Below are 18,180 nucleotides of genomic sequence, written 5' to 3'. Positions count from 1 at the left end.
GCACAGCAAAGGAAACAATCAACAAAGTGAAGAGACAACCCACAGAATGGGACAAAATATCTGCAAACTACCCATCTGACAAGGGATTAATAACTAGAGTATATACGGAGGTCAAACAACTCTATAGGAAAAAAAAAATCTAATAATCCAATGAAAAAATGGGGAAAAAGATCTGAATAAACATTTCTCAAAAAGAAGACATACAAATGGCAAACAGGCATATGAAAAGATGTTCAACATCATTGATCATCAGAGAAATGCAAATCAAAACTACAATGAATGACCGGACACAGTGGCTCACACCTGTAACCCCAGCAGTTTGGGAGGCCAAGGCGGGTGGATTATCTGAGGTAAGGAATTTGAGACTAGCCTGGCCAACATGGCGAAACCCCATCTCTACTAAAAATACAAATATTAGCCAGGTATGGTGGTGTGTGCCTGTGGTCCCAGCTACTTGGGAGGCTGAGGCAGGAGAATCGCTTGAACCTGGGAGGTGGGGGTTATACTGAGCCAAGATCACACCACTGTACTCCAGCCTGGGTGAGAGTGAGACTGTCTCAAACAAAACAAAAAACAAAACCTACAATGAGGTATCATCTCACCCCAGTTAAAATGGCTTTTAGCCAAAAGACAGGCAATAATAAATGCTGGTGAGAATGAGGAGAAAAGGGAACCCTTGTACACTGCTGGTAGGAATGTAAATTAGTACAACCACCCTGGAGAACAGTTTGGTGGTTCCTCAAAAAACTAAAAACAGACCTACCATACAATTCAGCAAACCCACCGCTGCATATATACCCAAAAGAAAGAAAATCAGTATATCAAACAGATATCTGCACTCCTATGTTTGTTGTAGCACTGTTCACAATAGCCAAGATTTGAAGCAACCTATGTGTCCATCAACAGATGAATGGAGGTCGGGCACGGTGGCTTGCGCCTGTAATCCCAGCACATTGGGAGGCCAGGGCACATGGATCACTTGAGGCCAGGAGTTTGAGACCAGCCTGGCCAAAATGGTGAAACCCTATCTCTACTAAAACTACAAAAATTAGCCAGGCATGGTGGAGGGTGCCTGTAGTCCCAGCTACTCAGGAGGCTGAAGAAGGAGAATCGCTTGAACCCAGTAGGCAGAGGCTGCAGTGAGCCGAGATTGCACGCGCCACTGCACTCCAGCCTGGGCAGCAGAGCAAGACTCCATCACAAAAAAAAAAAAAAAACAGATGAATGCATAAAGAAAATGTGGTACGTATGCACAATGGAGCAATGGAGTACTGCTCAACCATAAAAAAGAATGAGATCCTGTCATTTGCAACAACATGGATGGAACTGGAGGTCATTATGTTAAGGGAAATAAGCCAGGCACAGAAAGACAAATTTCACGTTTTTTTTCGTTGTTGTTGTTGTTTGAGACGGAGTCTTGCTCTGCCACCAGGCTGGAATGCAGTGGCGCAATCTCAGCTCACTGCAACCTCCGCCTCCCGGGTTCCAGCAATGCTGCCTCAGCCTCCCAAGTAGCGGGGACTACAGGCATGCACCACCACACCCAGCTAATTTTTGTATTTTTAGTTGAGACGGGGTTTCACCATGTTGGCCAGGATGGTCTCGATCTCTTGACCTCGTGATCCGCCTGCCTCGAACTGCCAAAGTGCTGGGATTACAGGCGTGAGCCACCACACGCATGTTCTCATTTATATGTGGGGTCTAAAAATGAAAACAATTGAACTAATGGAGATAGAGAATAGAAAAATGGTTATCAGAGGCAGGGAAGGATAGTGGAGGGGTGTGGAAAGGTGGGGATGGTTAACGGGTACAAAAAAATAGAAAGAATAAGATCTACTATTTAATAGCGCAACAGGAAGACTGTAAGTCAATAACTTAACTGTACATTTTAAAATAATTAAGAGTATAACTGGATTGCTTGTAATACAAAGGATAAATGCTTGAGGAGACAGATACTGCATTCTCTATGATGTGATTATTACATATTGCATGCTTGTATCAAAACATCTCATGTACCCCATAAATATATACACCTACTATCTACTCACAAAAATGAAAAATTATTTTTTAAAAAAGAAAGTTATTTTAGATTGTTTTTCCCCTATTTTTTATTTCACTGAGAGCAGTGACAGATCAAATAGCAACCAAACTCGTGGCAATTTTCAAATCATAGTCTCTAAGTAGCAAGATATAGTAGTTGCTTCGGGCTTCCCAAACACAGGTCTGCAGACTTGTATATTTTCACTGGTCCACAGCAAAATAAGACAAATTAGAATAATAAAGTGGTATTTTTCTCCCATCAAGTTAAATTTCTATAATTTAAAGGACTGTCCTTTATTTTGTGATTATGTCTTGGTTAAACTTTTGGTGTTCTTTACAAAATTACAAAGATAGTAAATGGTAGCTGAAGTTTTTTTTTTTTTAATTTCCTTCATTAGACAAATTAAAAATTGACAACTCTGTGTTGGTCACCAAAATTTCATTCTTTAAATTAGTTCATAAGTGCAAAGCTCTCAGAACCACTGATATGAGTCAGGAGTAGGTCCTGATGTCAGCACTCTCTGAGAGGCCTCAGGAACATTTGGAACATCACTGCCTGCACTGAAATGAAGGCCAATGTGTCTGACGCCACACACTCTTTGAAGTCTGTTTGGAGCTCAAGTTCTAGCTTTCTATGATTCTGGATGTAAACAAAAATCTAAAAATCTAAACCATGGCATAGGCAAGATGTGAAAGATATATTTATGGTGCAAAAACTCTTTATCCTAAAACTGCAGATTTGAGATATTTTGAGAGTCTTATCTGTTATTTGAATTAATTATGAAAAAACTTCAAATATGCAGTAAGGGAAGAGAAAAGGAGTAGATGTTCCTATGGTAAAAAGCCCTGCCTCCTTCCTAGAAAACTTAAAAGATTTGCCACCTGCAGTTGAAATTAAAAATTAGAAAAAGTAGGGACACACTGCTTACAATATATTTAAAAATGACTATGTACAGCGACAAAGGTTGGAGGTATGTTTTAGAGTTCACTGGGCCTTGTTTTCTGTAGAATTGCCTAAATTCATTATAACAAAAAGAAATGCCACGTAGAGAACAGCAAAGAAACGTACAAAGCCAGTCCTATAGGAGCATTCTTCATCCCTCCATCGCTGCGATGGATGCCCAAAGTTACAGTCCACAGGCCAGCAAGGTAAGAGCAGCCTTAGCTAAAAGTTCACCCTCAAAAGAATCTCTCTTCTGATTTAAGGAGTCAAGCACCTGGTGGCCTCCTGTTGCGAACTAGTTTCTGGCTCTGTTACTCCTGCCTGCCCTCAAGCTGCCTCCTTGGAGTTCCTTTCACATTTGAACAGCTTGTCATGTCAGACCCTCTACTCTGCACCCAGACCACTGCCCTGCTCAGGCACAGCCACCCAGAGCTAGAGAGAGGAAGCAGGGAAAGAAATCCAAAAGGATGGGTGGTAGAACAATAGGAGACTAGCGTTTCAAACCACCTCTCCCTTCCCTGCTCTGATATCCCAGGTTAGCTAAGCAACTCTGGCCAACAATAGCTCTTGGGTAGTTATCTAAGAAGTAGCTGGTGCTGGTCAGGCCCAGTGGCTCACACCTGTATCCTAGCACTTTGGGAGGCCAAGGCAAGTAGATTGCTTGAGGCCAGGAGTTCAAGACCAGCCTGGCCAACATGGTGAAACCCCATCTCTACTAAAAAAAAAAATTAGCTGGGCATGGTGGCGGGCGCCTGTAATCCCAGCTATTCAGGAGGCTGAGGCAGGAGAATCACTTGAGCCCAGGAGGCAGAGGTTGCAGAGAGCTGAGAGATCACACCACTGCACTCCAGCCTGGGCAACAGACCGAGACTCTGTCTCCAAAAAAAAAAAAAAGTAGTAGTTGGTGCTTTAAGGGTGTCCCATTTTCAGTTGAGTTCAGCTCAGCAAACATTAACTAAGTGCCCCACGTATCATGCCCTATACCTGTACTGACAGAACAAAGGTCAGTGAAATACTGTCCCTAATGCTTAAAAAGTTTCTAGTCTTCCTGTGTTTCATCCCCCACTGAGCAGGTAGGTTCTGAATTGAGTTAAGCTCCAAGCCACCCAGAAGGTTAAAGGGGCTTCTGATCCAAAGAGGTAAGGATCTGCCATGGGAACACACGCTCTAAAGAAACACAAAAATCTCTAGAAAATACAGAAGGACCGGCAAACAGCAAAGACCAGCAGCTCAATGGAAAAAGAATTTTCTCAACACGACACTGCCAGCTGGCCCATAACCACCACCCTTCAAGCTGGAAGGAAGAATGAGCCAGGCCTCTTACTCCTTTCCTCTTCCTCGTCATTCCCACACATAGAGGGGGGAAGAGAGGAAGAGGGAGTCAGAGAGCAGCCTCCATACTTACCAGCCTCAGTTCTTGACCCACCACCCCTACCCCGCTTCACTGATATAGCTCTAGGCAGGTAAGAACTCTACTGAGGGGGCTCCCAAGGTCTGAGGCAGCAACAACAGTTGCTGCTGCTGGGAAATTGACCAGGGGGTATAGGGAACCCGGCCATATCCACAGCCAGCACATACGAGGAAAGAAACGGTGGCACTCACTACTGAGGGATTCTAAATAGAAAGTCTGCGGACTCTGATCCTGAAACTACCACATGTGATGAGGCTTCGGAGCTCAGCTACTTATCTAACAAAGTAATATATACTTGCCGTCGCTGTTTATTTCCAATAACTTAGCTTTCTTCTCCTCATGGGTGTGACATTCCTCATCAGAATCAGAGTCAATCACTACCACGGAGCTGAGTGATGAAACAGGAGAAAAACAAGAGAGAAGTATGAATGCAACAGTCTTCTTTTTCATGGCATTTCTCACCTTTTCTGATCTTGACCACTTGTCAATTTTTTGTTTCCCACAGTAACTCTGTTCCCCTCCTTTGGAACTACTCAATCCTTCCATTCTACCTGATTTTCTATCTTTTTCTCTTTTTCTATCTTCCTACTACATCTTTCCATCTGTCTCACATCCTTCTAAAAGGAGGAGTCTGTCACATACTGAGAGTGATATGAGCTCTGTCAGATTTTATGTATTCAGATAGTTTTGGCACAGTGGTAAAATTGATCAGGGAGTTGTCATCTTTCTTTATCAAGTTTGAGATCCAGTTGTCTGAGAAGGGTAGAGGGCCACAGATGGAGAGAGGCAGCCTCAGAGTAGGGAGTTTCTCTGCAGTGCTACTCTCTGCAGCCCCAAACCAGCACCACCCTCTTGAACTGACGGACTGCTCTGGTAGGTGTCAAACTCAGCAGTGCACCTGCACCACCCAGGGTGCCAGTGGTAAGCACCCCCTGGGGTCCTCATCCTCGGCTGATCCTGGTATTTGGCTCAGAAGTTCCAGCAGGATGAAATTGGCCACCTTCCTGTCTCCAAACAGTGTATACTAAGTATAATATACTTTCATAATGAAAGAAAAATACTTAATACACTCTTTCAGGACATGTCTGCACCTGCTACAGACACACATGTTCATCTGCTTCTACCATGTTTACCACTTTGACACTGCCAAGTTGATGTGCCTTTGCTATCCTATTGACTACTCCATCCTTAAAACTCTTTTCTTGATTTCTGGGACAAAGTCGTCTTTTGGTTCTTGTCTCACCTTTCCATTCACTCCTCCTCACTCATCTTCCTCGACTCAGTCCCAGGACTTATCCCCAGCCCTCTCATGCCAATACAATCAATTATTAATTACACCAGCCCAATTCATTATATTGAGCCCAACTTCTCTTCTGACTTCTAGCTCCACAGTTCCAACTTCCTACCTGGATATCCTGTGAGCAGGGCTGATATTTAGTCAGTATGCAGAGGTACGGCCTTACCGATTTGTTTATTGATGGTGTCTGTCCTGACCAGCAGGCAATCATCCTGACTAATTCCTGCCTGTGCTCTGTTGGTTGTTAGAAAATTTTGATTATCAGCCCTGCCTACAGGCTCCTTGATTCTAGCATGCCCAAAACCAAACTCATCACCTTCCTCCCAAGTCTACTCTTCCTATGGTATCCCATATGTAGATGGCACCTGGGACTGGACCAAGACCTGTGGGCATTCCTTGCAGGTCCCTTAAAACTGATTTTCTTTAAACATTTGTTCACCGTCTATCTAGCAGAGGCTGGAAGAAACTATTTTTTCTATTTAAAACTCAGATACATTTTAATTATCAAATAAGGACTTCATTATGTATAATATTATATACTGGAATACTTTTTAGGAGCCATAATAGAACACTTAAAATATAAATAACAGCAATGGAAATATTCTGCATCTTGATAGTGGTGATGCTTACACTACCATATATGCTTGTCAAAATCCATCAAACTGTACACCTAAAAAGGGTGAATTTTGCCATATGTAAATGATACCTCAATAAACCAGACTTTAGAAATACAATTAACGAAACTGATCATCAACGATTAATAGCTTTATACAATACATTATTTGGCTCTAGAATTTCAGCTGATTGCAACTGCTGACTTTATTTATTTATTTATTTATTTATTTATTGAGAGAGTCTCACTCTCACCCAGGCTGGGATGCAGTGGCGCAATCTTGGCTCACTGCAACCTCCGCCTCCCAGGTTCCAGTGATTCTCATGCCTCAGCCTCCTAAGTAGCTGGAATTAGAGGCACATGCCACCACACCCCGCTAATTTCTGTATTTTTATTAAAGATGGGATTTCGCCATGTTGCCCAGGCTGGTCTCAAACTCCTGACCTCAAGTGATCCGCCCACCTTGGCCTCTCAAAGTGCCTGTGCCCGGCCTGCAACTGCAGATTTTAAATGACATTTCACACATTGGTGTGAGGAGTTGGTGGCTTACATGTTATAAAAATACTCAATACAGATAAATCAGAGATAGCCAGAACAAAAATTTTCCCACTTCACAGCACTATCTGGCTTGATGGGGGTAACAAAAATGACCAATTTGCATTTGTACAGTAATTCAAGGAGTCAATGTGGAAAACAGTTATGTAGCACCATACTTCATATTTACTCCAGCAATTTTTTTCAGCACCCCCTACAGTTTGGCACCTGGGAAACACCCCTCCATCAAGCTCTGGCTAGAGCAGAGGATTCATTAATAGGAACAGTAGCAGGTGAGGCTGAAAGAGAGATTATGGCCAGATCACAGAAGGCGTTAAATATTGGGGTAAACAGCTTGATTTTTCTATTATGAGCTATTTGAATTGGGGATTGATATGATCAAAGCAGTGCCTCAGGAGATCCAGCTGCAAGTGGTACACCGACTGGATCAGAAGTAAGAGATCAAGGTGAGGAAGCCACTTAAAAAGAAGAAACAAGCTGGGCACGGTGGCTCACACCTGTAATCTCAGAACTTTGGGAGGCCAAAGCAGGTGGATCACTTGAGGTCAGGAGTTCAAGACAAGCCTGAACAACATGGTGAAACCCCGTCTCTACTAAAAACACAAAAATTAGCCGGGCGTGGTGGCATGTGCCTGTAATACCAGCTACTTGAGAGGCTGAGGAGAAGAATCACCAGAACTCAGGAGGCGGAGGCTGCAGTGAGCCGAGATTGTACCACTGCACTCGAACCTGGTTGAGCAAGACTCAGTCTCAAAACAAAACAAAACAAAACAAAAAACTAAACTAAACTAATCTAAAAACAAAAATAAAAAGGAGCAAACACCGATAAGGGCTTAGACTCGTAGAGCCTGGATGTTAAGGCATAGTTCACAGAGATACCTCAAAGAAGAAAGTGACCAGTTAGATAATGGGTCAGGGATAAGGAATTTAATGTTTTCAACCTGGTTGTGATGTCAAACAGCCATCATGATCCTGCTGAGAACCACAGAGTGTCCACAGAGGAAATGTGAAGTTCACTCTTAAATTTCCTTAGACAGAGCATGGGGTTTTCCCCAATTAATTGAAAAAAAGAAAAAAAAAAAGTAAAGTTTCATTAATTCTCCTACTCACCTCGCCTGTCTCTTCGGAGCTCTTCTGGCCACAGCTAAATCAGAGAAAGAGGGCATTAGAAAACATCTGAAGCATGAAAAAATCTGGTTGCCTATGTCTTTAACTCCCTAAAACCAAAGTCTATAAATTAGAGCTGCTTAAAATTTACATCTCCCATGAAGGATAGAAAGGAAATAAAAGTAAGGAAAACCAGAGTCAAAAAAAAAAAGGAGGAAAGGAAGTAAGTTGGAAAAGAAGCAGAGAACCTCCTCCACTCCTGACAGTAGGGAAATTTCATTTCACCAACCTAAAGAGAGCCCTAGAGGTGACGAACTTAGAACCAACTTAGGCCAGACATCCCAAATCACAGTTGAGTCATCTCTACAAAGACACTTCAAAATGTTCCTGCTTTGAGTGGACTCTACTTACAAGACCCACTGGTGCCACCACTCCGTGACCGGACATTAAGGATGCAACTGCCAAAATAAAAGAGATACTTTATAAAAGGAGGGCTATCGACACCTTAAGCAACCACATATCAAAAATCCCAAATAAGTGAAGAAAACAACCAATCAGAATTCCTGAAATGCAAAAAGGTTTTATGGGCTTTAAGCCCTTAGGAAATTAGGATCACAACAGCACAAGTGAACAAAAATTGGAAACAATGAGCTGCTCAGTCTTTACTGCTGAATCAAAGAGAGGGGAAGAATGTTAGCTGAGTATCATTAGCTATCAGTGAAAAGCCTGTTTTCTGCCAAGTAATTTATTTCTATTTAAAAGTATGAAAGAGACGCCAGGCATGGAGGCTCACGCCTGTAATCCCACCAACTCGGGAGGCTGAGCAGGGAGGATCGCTTGAGCCCAGGAATTCAAGGTTGCAGTGAGCTATGATGGTGCCACTGCACTGCAGTGTGGGTGACACAGCAAGACCCTGTCTCTAAAAAAAAGTAAAATAAAAAATAAAGACATGAAAATGAGTCTTGAGAAAAGGGCTTCGGGGGAAAGGACTTGAGGATGAAGAGATTGCAGTCAAAAATTAAAGGGCAAAAGGGCAAGGAGGTCCCCGTTAAGGGTGTACTTCTTGGAGACAGCCTACTGTTTGGGATTGATATCTAGGTAAATGGACAACTACTGAACTCCGTTTCATGCAGAGCCAATGAATGGATGGTTTCAAAGCTGCTCCTGCTCCCTGCAGTGAGCCACGATGCTGGGGCCTCTTGCTTCTCTGTCTCATCTGCCAGGGGTCCCAGCACTCTGTCTCCGCTGCTCTGAGACAGGCTACTTTACCTCTTGCTATCACTTACCAGAGAGTTATGCAGCACCCCCTGAGGTGAAGCCAAGCACTTCCTGCTTGGAACCCTTCAGCTCGCCAGACAGCAGCCGGCTGGACATCCACTGTCAGCCAGATCCAAACTGCAGCCCAGAGGAGTCACACCACAGTGAGCATCACTTCACCGCCACTGCCACTCCTCCAATGTGGCGCTTGGCTACATCATAGGTCATCTTGTTATTAGTTATTGTGACACATAGTCCACAGTGGTTATCAAAATGCTAAAGGAGGGTGATGTAATAGCTATAAGGAAGTCCAGGCTCTACATACTAAAAGTTAGACTTAGGCCAGGCGCAGTGGTTCACACCTGTAATCCCAGCACTTTGGGAGGCCAAGGCGGGTGGATCACTTGAGGTCAGGAGTTCAAGACCAGCCTGACCAACATGGTGAAACCCCGTCTCTACTAAAAATACAAAAATTAGCTAGGCATGGTAGCGTGTGTCTATAATCCCAGCTACTCTGGAGGCTGAGGCAGAAGAATCACTTGAACCCGGGAGGTGGAGATTGCAGTGAGGTGAGATCGTGTCACTGCATTCCAACAGAGCAAGACTCGGTCTCAAAAAAAATAAAAATACAAATAAAAACTAAAGTAAACTAAAAATAAAACTAAAAGGGAGTAAACACTGATAAGGGCTTACACTAGTAGAGCCTGGATGTTAAGGCATAGTTCACAGAGATACCTCAAAGAAGAAACTGACCAGTTAGATAATGGGTCAGGGATAAGGAATTTAATGTTTTCAACCTGGTTGTGATGTCAAACAGCCATCATGATCCTGCTGAGAACCACAGAGTGTCCACAGAGGAAATGTGAAGTTCACTCTTAAATTTCCTTAGACAGAGCATGGGGTTTTTCCCCTCTTAATTTAAATAAATTTAAAAAAAGTAAAGTTTCATTAATTCTACTCACCTCGTCTGTCTCCTCAGAGCTCCTCTGGCCACAGCTAAATCAGAGAAAGAGGGCATTAGAAAACATCTGAAGCATGAAAAAATCTGGTTGCCTATGTCTTTAACTCCCTAAAACCAAAGTCTATAAATTAGAGCTGCTTAAAATTTACATCTCCCATGAAGGATAGAAAGGAAATAAAAGTAAGGAAAACCAGAGTCAAAAAAAAAAGAGGAGGAAAGGAAGTAAGTTGGAAAAGAAGCAGAGAACCTCCTCCACTCCTGACAGTAGGGAAATTTCATTTCACCAACCTAAAGAGAGCCCTAGAGGTGACGAACTTAGAACCAACTTAGGCCAGACATCCCAAATCACAGTTGAGTCATCTCTACAAAGACACTTCAAAATGTTCCTGCTTTGAGTGGACTCTACTTACAAGACCCATTGGTGTCACCACTGCTTGACTGAACATTAAGGATGTAACTGCAAAAATAAAAGAGATACTTTATAAAAGGAGGGCTATCGACACCTTAAGCAACCACATATCAAAAATCCCAAATAAGTGAAGAAAACAACCAATCAGAATTCCTGAAATGCAAAAAGGTTTTATGGGCTTTAAGCCCTTAGGAAATTAGGATCACAACAGCACAAGTGAACAAAAATTGGAAGCAATGAGCTGCTCAGTCCTTACTGCTGAATCAAAAACACATGAAGAATGTTAGCTGAGTTATCACTAGCTATCAGTGAAAAGCCTGTTTTCTGCCAAGTAATTTATTTCCATTTAAAGGTATAAAAGCAACACCAGGCATGGAGGCTCACGCCTGTAATCCCACCAACTCGGAAGGCTGAGCAGGGAGGATCGCTTGAGCCCAGGAATTCAAGGTTGCAGTGAGCTATGATGGTGCCACTGCACTGCAGTGTGGGTGACACAGCAAGACCCTGTCTCTAAAAAAAAGTAAAATAAAAAATAAAGACATGAAAATGAGTCTTGAGAAAAGGGCTTCGGGGGAAAGGACTTGAGGATGAAGAGATTGCAGTCAAAAATTAAAGGGCAAAAGGGCAAGGAGGTCCCCGTTAAGGGTGTACTTCTTGGAGACAGCCTACTGTTTGGGATTGATATCTAAGTAAATGGACAACTACTGAACTCCGTTTCATGCAGAGCCAATGAATGGATGGTTTCAAAGCTGCCACTGCTCCTGCAGTGAACCACGATGCTGGGGACTCTTGCTTCTCTGTCTCATCTGCCAGGGGCCCCAGCACTCTCTCTCCGCTGCTCTGTGGCAGGCTATTTTGCCTCTTGCTATCACTTACCAGAGGGTTATGCAGCACCCCCTGAGGTGAAGCCAAGCACTTCCTGCTCGGAACCCTTCAGCTCACCAGACAGCAGCCGGCTGGACATCCACTGTCAGCCAGATCCAAACTGCAGCCCAGAGGAGTCACACCACAGTGAGCATCACTTCACCGCCACTGCCACTCTTCCAATGTGGCGCCTGGCCACATCATAGGTCATGTTGTTACTAGTTATTGTGACACATAGTCTACAGAGGATATCAAAATGCTAAAGGAGGGGGACATAATAGCTATAAGGAAGTCCAGGCTCTACATATTAAAAGTTAGACTTCAGCTGGGCGCAGTGGCTCACGCTTGTAATCCCAGCACTTTGGGAGGCCGAGGCAGTTGCATTGCTTGAGGTCAGGAGCTCAAGATCAGCCTGACCAACATGGTGAAACCCCATCTCTACTGAAAATACAAAAATTAGCCAGGCCTGTTGGCTGGCGCCTGCAATCCCAGCTGCTCGGGAGGTTGAGGCAGGAGCATCACTTGAACCCAGGAGGCAGAGGTTGCAGTGAGCCAAGATCCACGCCACTGCACTCCAGCCTGGGCCACAGAGCAAGACCCCGTCAAAAAAAAAAATTAGACTTAGCCACTTCTTTAGGGCTTTTCATTTGGCCTAGAGGCTGATACTGTGCTGCCTGTATACTTTTCCAGTCTTTCAAAATACAGGATGGCTCAACTCCTTGATTAAACTTCCTATGCATTTCTCAACCACTGTACATTGGACTTACTCAGTAGTAGACTTCAAGTTTTTTTCTTTAATCAGGAAAGAAATCTTTTGCTGGGTGTACGGTTTCCCATGCATGGGTCAATATGTGATGTTAGTTGTCAGTAAACAGCACTATATATTATATAAACTAACAGCTGATTCAGACTTCATCCATCTTTTTACATACTTTTGTGTTACAAACACACCTATTTTTTTGAAAGGTCAGGCAACAGGAACAAAGGATCAACATGAGGCAAAAAGTTACATGACAGAGAACCCCACCCAAATCCCTAATGGCAAAATATCAAATTCCAGGTGGGATAGTAACCAACAAGTGAGGTAGTCCAAGGAAAGCACTAAGGAAGAAATACATAGTCAAAAAGAAGGCAGATTTTGTTTGGTATCTTTTCCAAGTAATATTCACCACCAGGGAACAAGTCCCTAGAATGTATTTCAAGGCTCATGTTACTATTATTAGAAAATATACGCAGGTGGCTGAATGCAGTGGCTCACGCTTGTAATCAGCACTTTGGGAGGCTAAGGCGGGAGGATTACTTGAGCCCAGGAGTTCAAGACCAGCCTGGGCAATATGGTGAAACTGTCTCTACAAAAAAAAAAAAAATCAGAAAACGAGGCTGGAGGGTTGCTTCAGCCCGAGAGGTCAGGGCCGCAGTGAGCCATGATAGCGCCACTGCAGTTCCCACCTGGGTGACAGGAGTGAGACCCTGTCTTAAAAAAAAAAAAGAAAATATATGCAGGCTAGCTGACATGTTAAGAATTGAGGAAAAGGAAAAAAGGAGGCTGGGTGCAGTGGCTCACGTCTATAATCCCAGCACTTTGGGAGGCCGAGGTAGGTGATCACCTGACGTCAGGAGTTTGAGACCAGCTGGGCCAACATAGCAAAATCCCGTCTCTACTAAAAAATACAAAACTTAGCTGGGTGTGGTAGCACATGCCTGTAGTCCAAGTTCTTCGGAGGCTGAGGCAGGAGAATCACTTGAAACCCGGAGGCAGAGGTTGCAGTGAGCCAAGATTGCACCACCGCACTCCAGCCTGGGTGACAGAGCGAGACTCTGTCTCAAAAAAAAAAAAAAGGAAATATATGCAGGCCAGGTATGCTGCAGTCCCAGCTATGCAGGGGGTAGGAGAGGACTGCATGAGCCCTGGAGTTGGAGGCCTCAGTGCACCATGATCACACCTGTGAATAGCCACTGTACTCTGGCCTGGGAAATACAGCGAGAACCCTCCGACCATACCTCGTTAAAAAAAAGAATATATACATTGAAGGAAGAAGAACCAGAACTCTATCATGAAAGGACTAAGAAATAACATTGGAAGGCTTTAAAGATACATTTAAAAAAAAAAAAAAAAAAAAAAACCTCAAAAACTATAGAAGAGCTGGGAGCAGTGGCTCATGCCTATAATCCCAACACTTTGGGAGGTCGAGGCCGGAGGATCACTTGGGAGCAGGAGTTCAAGACTAGTGTGGGCACCAGAGCGAGACTCTTTGTCTTTACAAAAAATATTTTTAAATTAGCTAGATGTGGGATCCTCCTAGCTACTCAGGAGGATCCCTTGAGCCCAAGAGTTCGAGGCTGCAGTGAGCTATGATGGCATCACTGCACTCCCACCTGGCTGACAAAAAAAAAAAAAACAACTTAAAAAAAAAGTTATAAAAGATCCAAAAAAGATCTATTTTATTTTATTTTATTTTTTTAATTTATTTATGAGACAGAGTCTCACTTTGTCACCCAGGTTGCAGTGCAGTGGCGCGATCTTGGCTCACTGCAACCTCCACCTCCTGGGTTCAAGTGATTCTCCTGCCTCAGCCTGTGGAGTAGCTGGGATTACAGGCGTGTGTCACCACGCCCAGCTCATTTTTGTATTTTTAGTAGAGACGGGGTTTCACCATGTTGGCCAGGCTGGTCTTGAACTCCTGACCTCAGGTGATCTGCCCGCCTTGGCCTCCCAAAGTACTGGGATTACAGACGTGAGCCACCACGCCTGGTCAGATCTCTCCTTTAAAACTTTAAAAGACTATAAATCATAAAGATTATGTATGCTTTTATATGACTACAGAAAAATCTCTAGAAGAAATACTGCCAAATTATTCAAAATTATTACCTCAGAAGAATGGGAGGATGCATGCATGTGAAGGCACTTTCACTTTTTACTTTATATGCTTGCGTACTGTTCATTTTCACCACAGACCTATATTCCCTTAGTAATTTTTACAACTCAATAAATATGTTACAATATGATTAGGATATCTGTGGTTCATTCATTCACTAATTAGACATTTATCAAGCATCTGCTATATACTTGGTACTGGGGCTACAAAAAAGAAAAAAAGAATGACTTCTAGGGATCTCACAGTCTAGTGGCAAAGACAAAAAAACAAATAGACAATATTCATGAGCCTTACTCTAGAACAACAGGAATCAGAAACTGCATTTTTGGCCGGATGCAGTGGCTCACACCTGTAATCCCAGCAATTTACGAAGCCAAGGTGGGTGGATCCCTTGAACCCAGGAGCTCTAGACCAGCCTGGCCAACATGGCGAAATCCCATCTCTACTGAAAATACAAAAATTTTAATAGCCAGGCATGGTGGCGCACACCTGTAACCCCAGCTACTGGGGAGGCTGAGGAACAAGAATCACTTGAACCCAGGAGACAGAGGTTGCAGTGAGTTTGCAGTGAGCTGAGATTGTGCCACTGCACTCCAGCCTGGGCGACAGAGCAAGACTGTTAAAAAAAAAAAAAAATCCAAGAAACTACATTTTTAACAAGCACCCCCAGGCAATTCTGATCCAGGAAGCTGGCAGACCACACTTCCAGGAACACCAGTTAAGTGTGACAGCCTTCTTTTCCTTGAAATCAGGAATTGAAAATATCAATAGAATGCTAATTAAGTAACTTTGGCATTGTCAATAAATTTAAAACATAGCCAACCCACTAGGTGACCCATTTGCTTTTCTGATTATTTTAAATTCAGCCTAACAGGATAATTTTTAAAATATAATATTTCTGCATATCATCAAGGCTATCTTGTAATAGTATTGACAAAACAAAGAATCTTGCTTGGGCTAAAAAAGACTAGTCGGTGGGCATCAGAGAATACTAATTAGGCTTATCAATGAAAACCAGACCCCCACCTCTTGCATTATGCATTTCGGTACAACTTCTGCCTTTTAAGTGCCAATCCCTCCTTCCCCACCCCCTTCACTGTGTTAATGACCTTGTGTCATAAGACACTAGGATAATGGAAGCAATCAGCTAGGAACTCACTCATCCTCCCACCAAGAAATCTCCAGAACTAACTGCAACCATACTAGACTCTCCGCCTTCTCTATCACTAACAACGGAACACAGTGTCCCTACCACTATCAAAGACCAATCCCTCCCTTGTACTTAGGACCTGTCTCCTCTAGCCTTCTCAAGGATTGTACTCCGGTAGTTCCGGCACTCTGTGCTGCATCATTCTCCCCTCTCTCCTGAATCATTCATGCTACTAGCGCTAGACTCCATGTCCCCAACTTTACATTAATAGCCTTGAGCTCTTCACTGAACTCCAACTGTCTGCTTGACACCTTGGATATTTATTAAGTATTTAAAAGGTAACATGGGCCAGGCGCAGTGGCTCACACCTGTAATCCCAGCATTTTGGGAGGCTGAGGCAGGCGGATCACCTGAGGTCAGGAGTTCAAGATCAGCCTAGCCAACATGGTGAAACCCCATCTCTACTAAAAATACAAAAATTAGCCAGGTGTGGTGGCAGGTGCCTGTAATCCCAGCTACTTGGGAGGCTGAGGCTGGAAAATCGCTTGAACCCAGGAGGCGGAGGTTGCAGTGAGCTGAGATCACACCACTGCACTCAAGCCTGGGCAACGAGAGCAAAACTCAGTCTCAAAAAAAAAAAAAAAAAAAAAAAAGAAAAGAAAGTAACACGGCCAACAACACAGAACTCTATTTTCTCCCTCAATCCTGTTCCTATCCCAGCCCTACCCATCTCAGTCAATGGCACCACCATCTACCCAGTAATGCCAAATAACTGAGGAGTCATCCTTGATTTCTTTCTTTCCCTCACCTCCCATATCCAACCCATCTGCAAGACCTGTTGGCTCCACTTCTCTAATATATTTCATCTAAGACACATTATTATATATACCTCCTCCATGAAAGAAAAAAACACTACCAAACTACAACCTGCCATCAAATGTATGATACATGCCAATTTCAGAAATGCAAAAATGTGAAAAGACATCTGCGAATTTATGAACTACAATATATTACATATTCATCCAAATCTCTCCAACTCCACTAGTAGCACCCTACTCTAAGCCACCATCACTTCTAGACTTTCATAATACCAAGTTCTTGGGCCTCAGTTGAAAAAAAAAAATTTTATTTCATAGGGCTACTGTGGAAAGTAAACAAGATCCTATCTGCCCTCCTCTGTACTCCTATGGCATCATGCACATCTGCCCCATCGCAGCGTTTATCACACTCTACTGTAACTACCTGTTTACATGTTTCTAACCCCCACCCCAGACAGTAAGCTATGCAAAGACTTGGAAGTGTATTCGTTTCACATTGTTCCATACAAAGTCAGGATTCAATAAGTATTTTTTAAATGAATGAATGTATGAATGAATCTCAAAGAGTGATTCCAAAGATCCCTTCTGTTATTTTCCACCCCCTAAAAAAACCTCAAGTTGTGAAAGAATTCTGCCTACTAGATCTCACTAAGTAATAATTTTCTGTGTGTAAAAATGTAATTACACATATATGCCCATCTATGTGAAGGTTCGAGGTAAAGAGTCAGCCCAAAGTAAAAAACAAAAAAGCTAACAATCTTATCTTCGTTAATGAAAATACAATGCCCAGATCAAGGGAAGCAGCAGTCCCACTTTGGAGCTAAGATGGGTTAGAGACTGGCAGGTTGGTGTCTGGCCTCAAGGGCTATCTCCAACCAGAAGCCCAAGATCTGCTTTTTGGACCTGTAGCTTCAGAAACTCAGATTTATCAATTCTTCATTAAATGCTAAAGGCATGACTCCTGTCAACCAAATTCACAAGGGGCTAATAATAACACATAACCCATTTACCTCTCAGGACAACTGAGACTAACGATCCACCCCAGGCACTCCCTATTTGAGGGCAAGTGACTGAGGGTCATGGAGCTGCAATTTGACCTTTTGCTTTTTTTTTTTTTTTTTTTTTTTTTGAGACAGGGTTTCACTCCCATCGCCCAGGCAGAAGTGCAATGGCACGATCTCAACTCACTGCAACCTCCACCTGCCGGGCTCAAGCAATTCTCCCGCCTTAGCCCCCCAAGTAGCTGAGACTACAGGTGTGTGCCATTGTGCCTGGCTAATTTTTGTATTTTTTTTTGTAGAGACAGGGTTTCACCATGTTGGCCAGGCTGGTCTCAAACTCCTGGACTCAAGCCATCCGCCTACCTCAGCCTCCCAAAGTGCCAGGATTACAGGTGTGAGCCACTGGGCTCAGCCACCTTTTGCATTTTTGATCACACACGATTTAGGAGACTGAATCAATAATAAAAAACCTCCCAACAAAGAAAAGCCCAGGATCATATTGATTCACTGGTGAATTCTACCAAAAATTTAACGAAGAATTAACACCAATCATTTTTCTTCTTTTTTTTTTTTTGATATGGAGTCTCGCTCTGTCGCCCAGGCTGGAGTGCAGTGGTACGATCTCAGCCCACTGCAAGCTCTGCCTCCCAGGTTCACGCCATTCTCCCGCCTCAGCCTCCCCAGTAGCTGGGACTACAGGTGCCTGCCGCCACACCCGGCTAAATTTGTTTTTGTATTTTTACTAGAGATGGGGTTTCACCGTGTTAGCCAGGATGGTCTCAATCTCCTGACCTCGTGATCTGCCCGCCTCGGCCTCCCAAAGTGCTGGGATTACAGGCGTGAGCCACCGCGCCTGACTATTAATTTAATTTTTAAAT

At 43.4% G+C, this 18,180-nt stretch overlaps 1 protein-coding gene across 3 annotated transcripts in view; it reads right to left on the bottom strand.

The window, feature by feature from the left end:
- GCNA (germ cell nuclear acidic peptidase) overlaps positions 1-18,180 on the bottom strand; it is a 35,405-nt gene that overhangs the window by 10,469 nt on the left and 6,756 nt on the right. For all 3 annotated transcript variants that reach the window (XM_024241167.3, XM_024241166.3, XM_054544704.2), the window contains exons 3-7: positions 10,595-10,641; positions 10,186-10,219; positions 8,378-8,424; positions 7,970-8,003; positions 4,694-4,782 (exon numbers count right to left, since the gene is read on the bottom strand). In XM_024241167.3, coding sequence (XP_024096935.2) covers positions 4,694-4,782; positions 7,970-8,003; positions 8,378-8,424; positions 10,186-10,219; positions 10,595-10,641 — 251 coding nt within the window. The remainder of the gene's footprint in view (positions 1-4,693; positions 4,783-7,969; positions 8,004-8,377; positions 8,425-10,185; positions 10,220-10,594; positions 10,642-18,180) is intronic.

This window comes from Pongo abelii, chromosome X, assembly GCF_028885655.2.
Source record: "Pongo abelii isolate AG06213 chromosome X, NHGRI_mPonAbe1-v2.0_pri, whole genome shotgun sequence".
Lineage (NCBI taxonomy): Eukaryota > Metazoa > Chordata > Mammalia > Primates > Hominidae > Pongo > Pongo abelii.
This window is presented reverse-complemented; position numbering and strand designations above follow the sequence as displayed.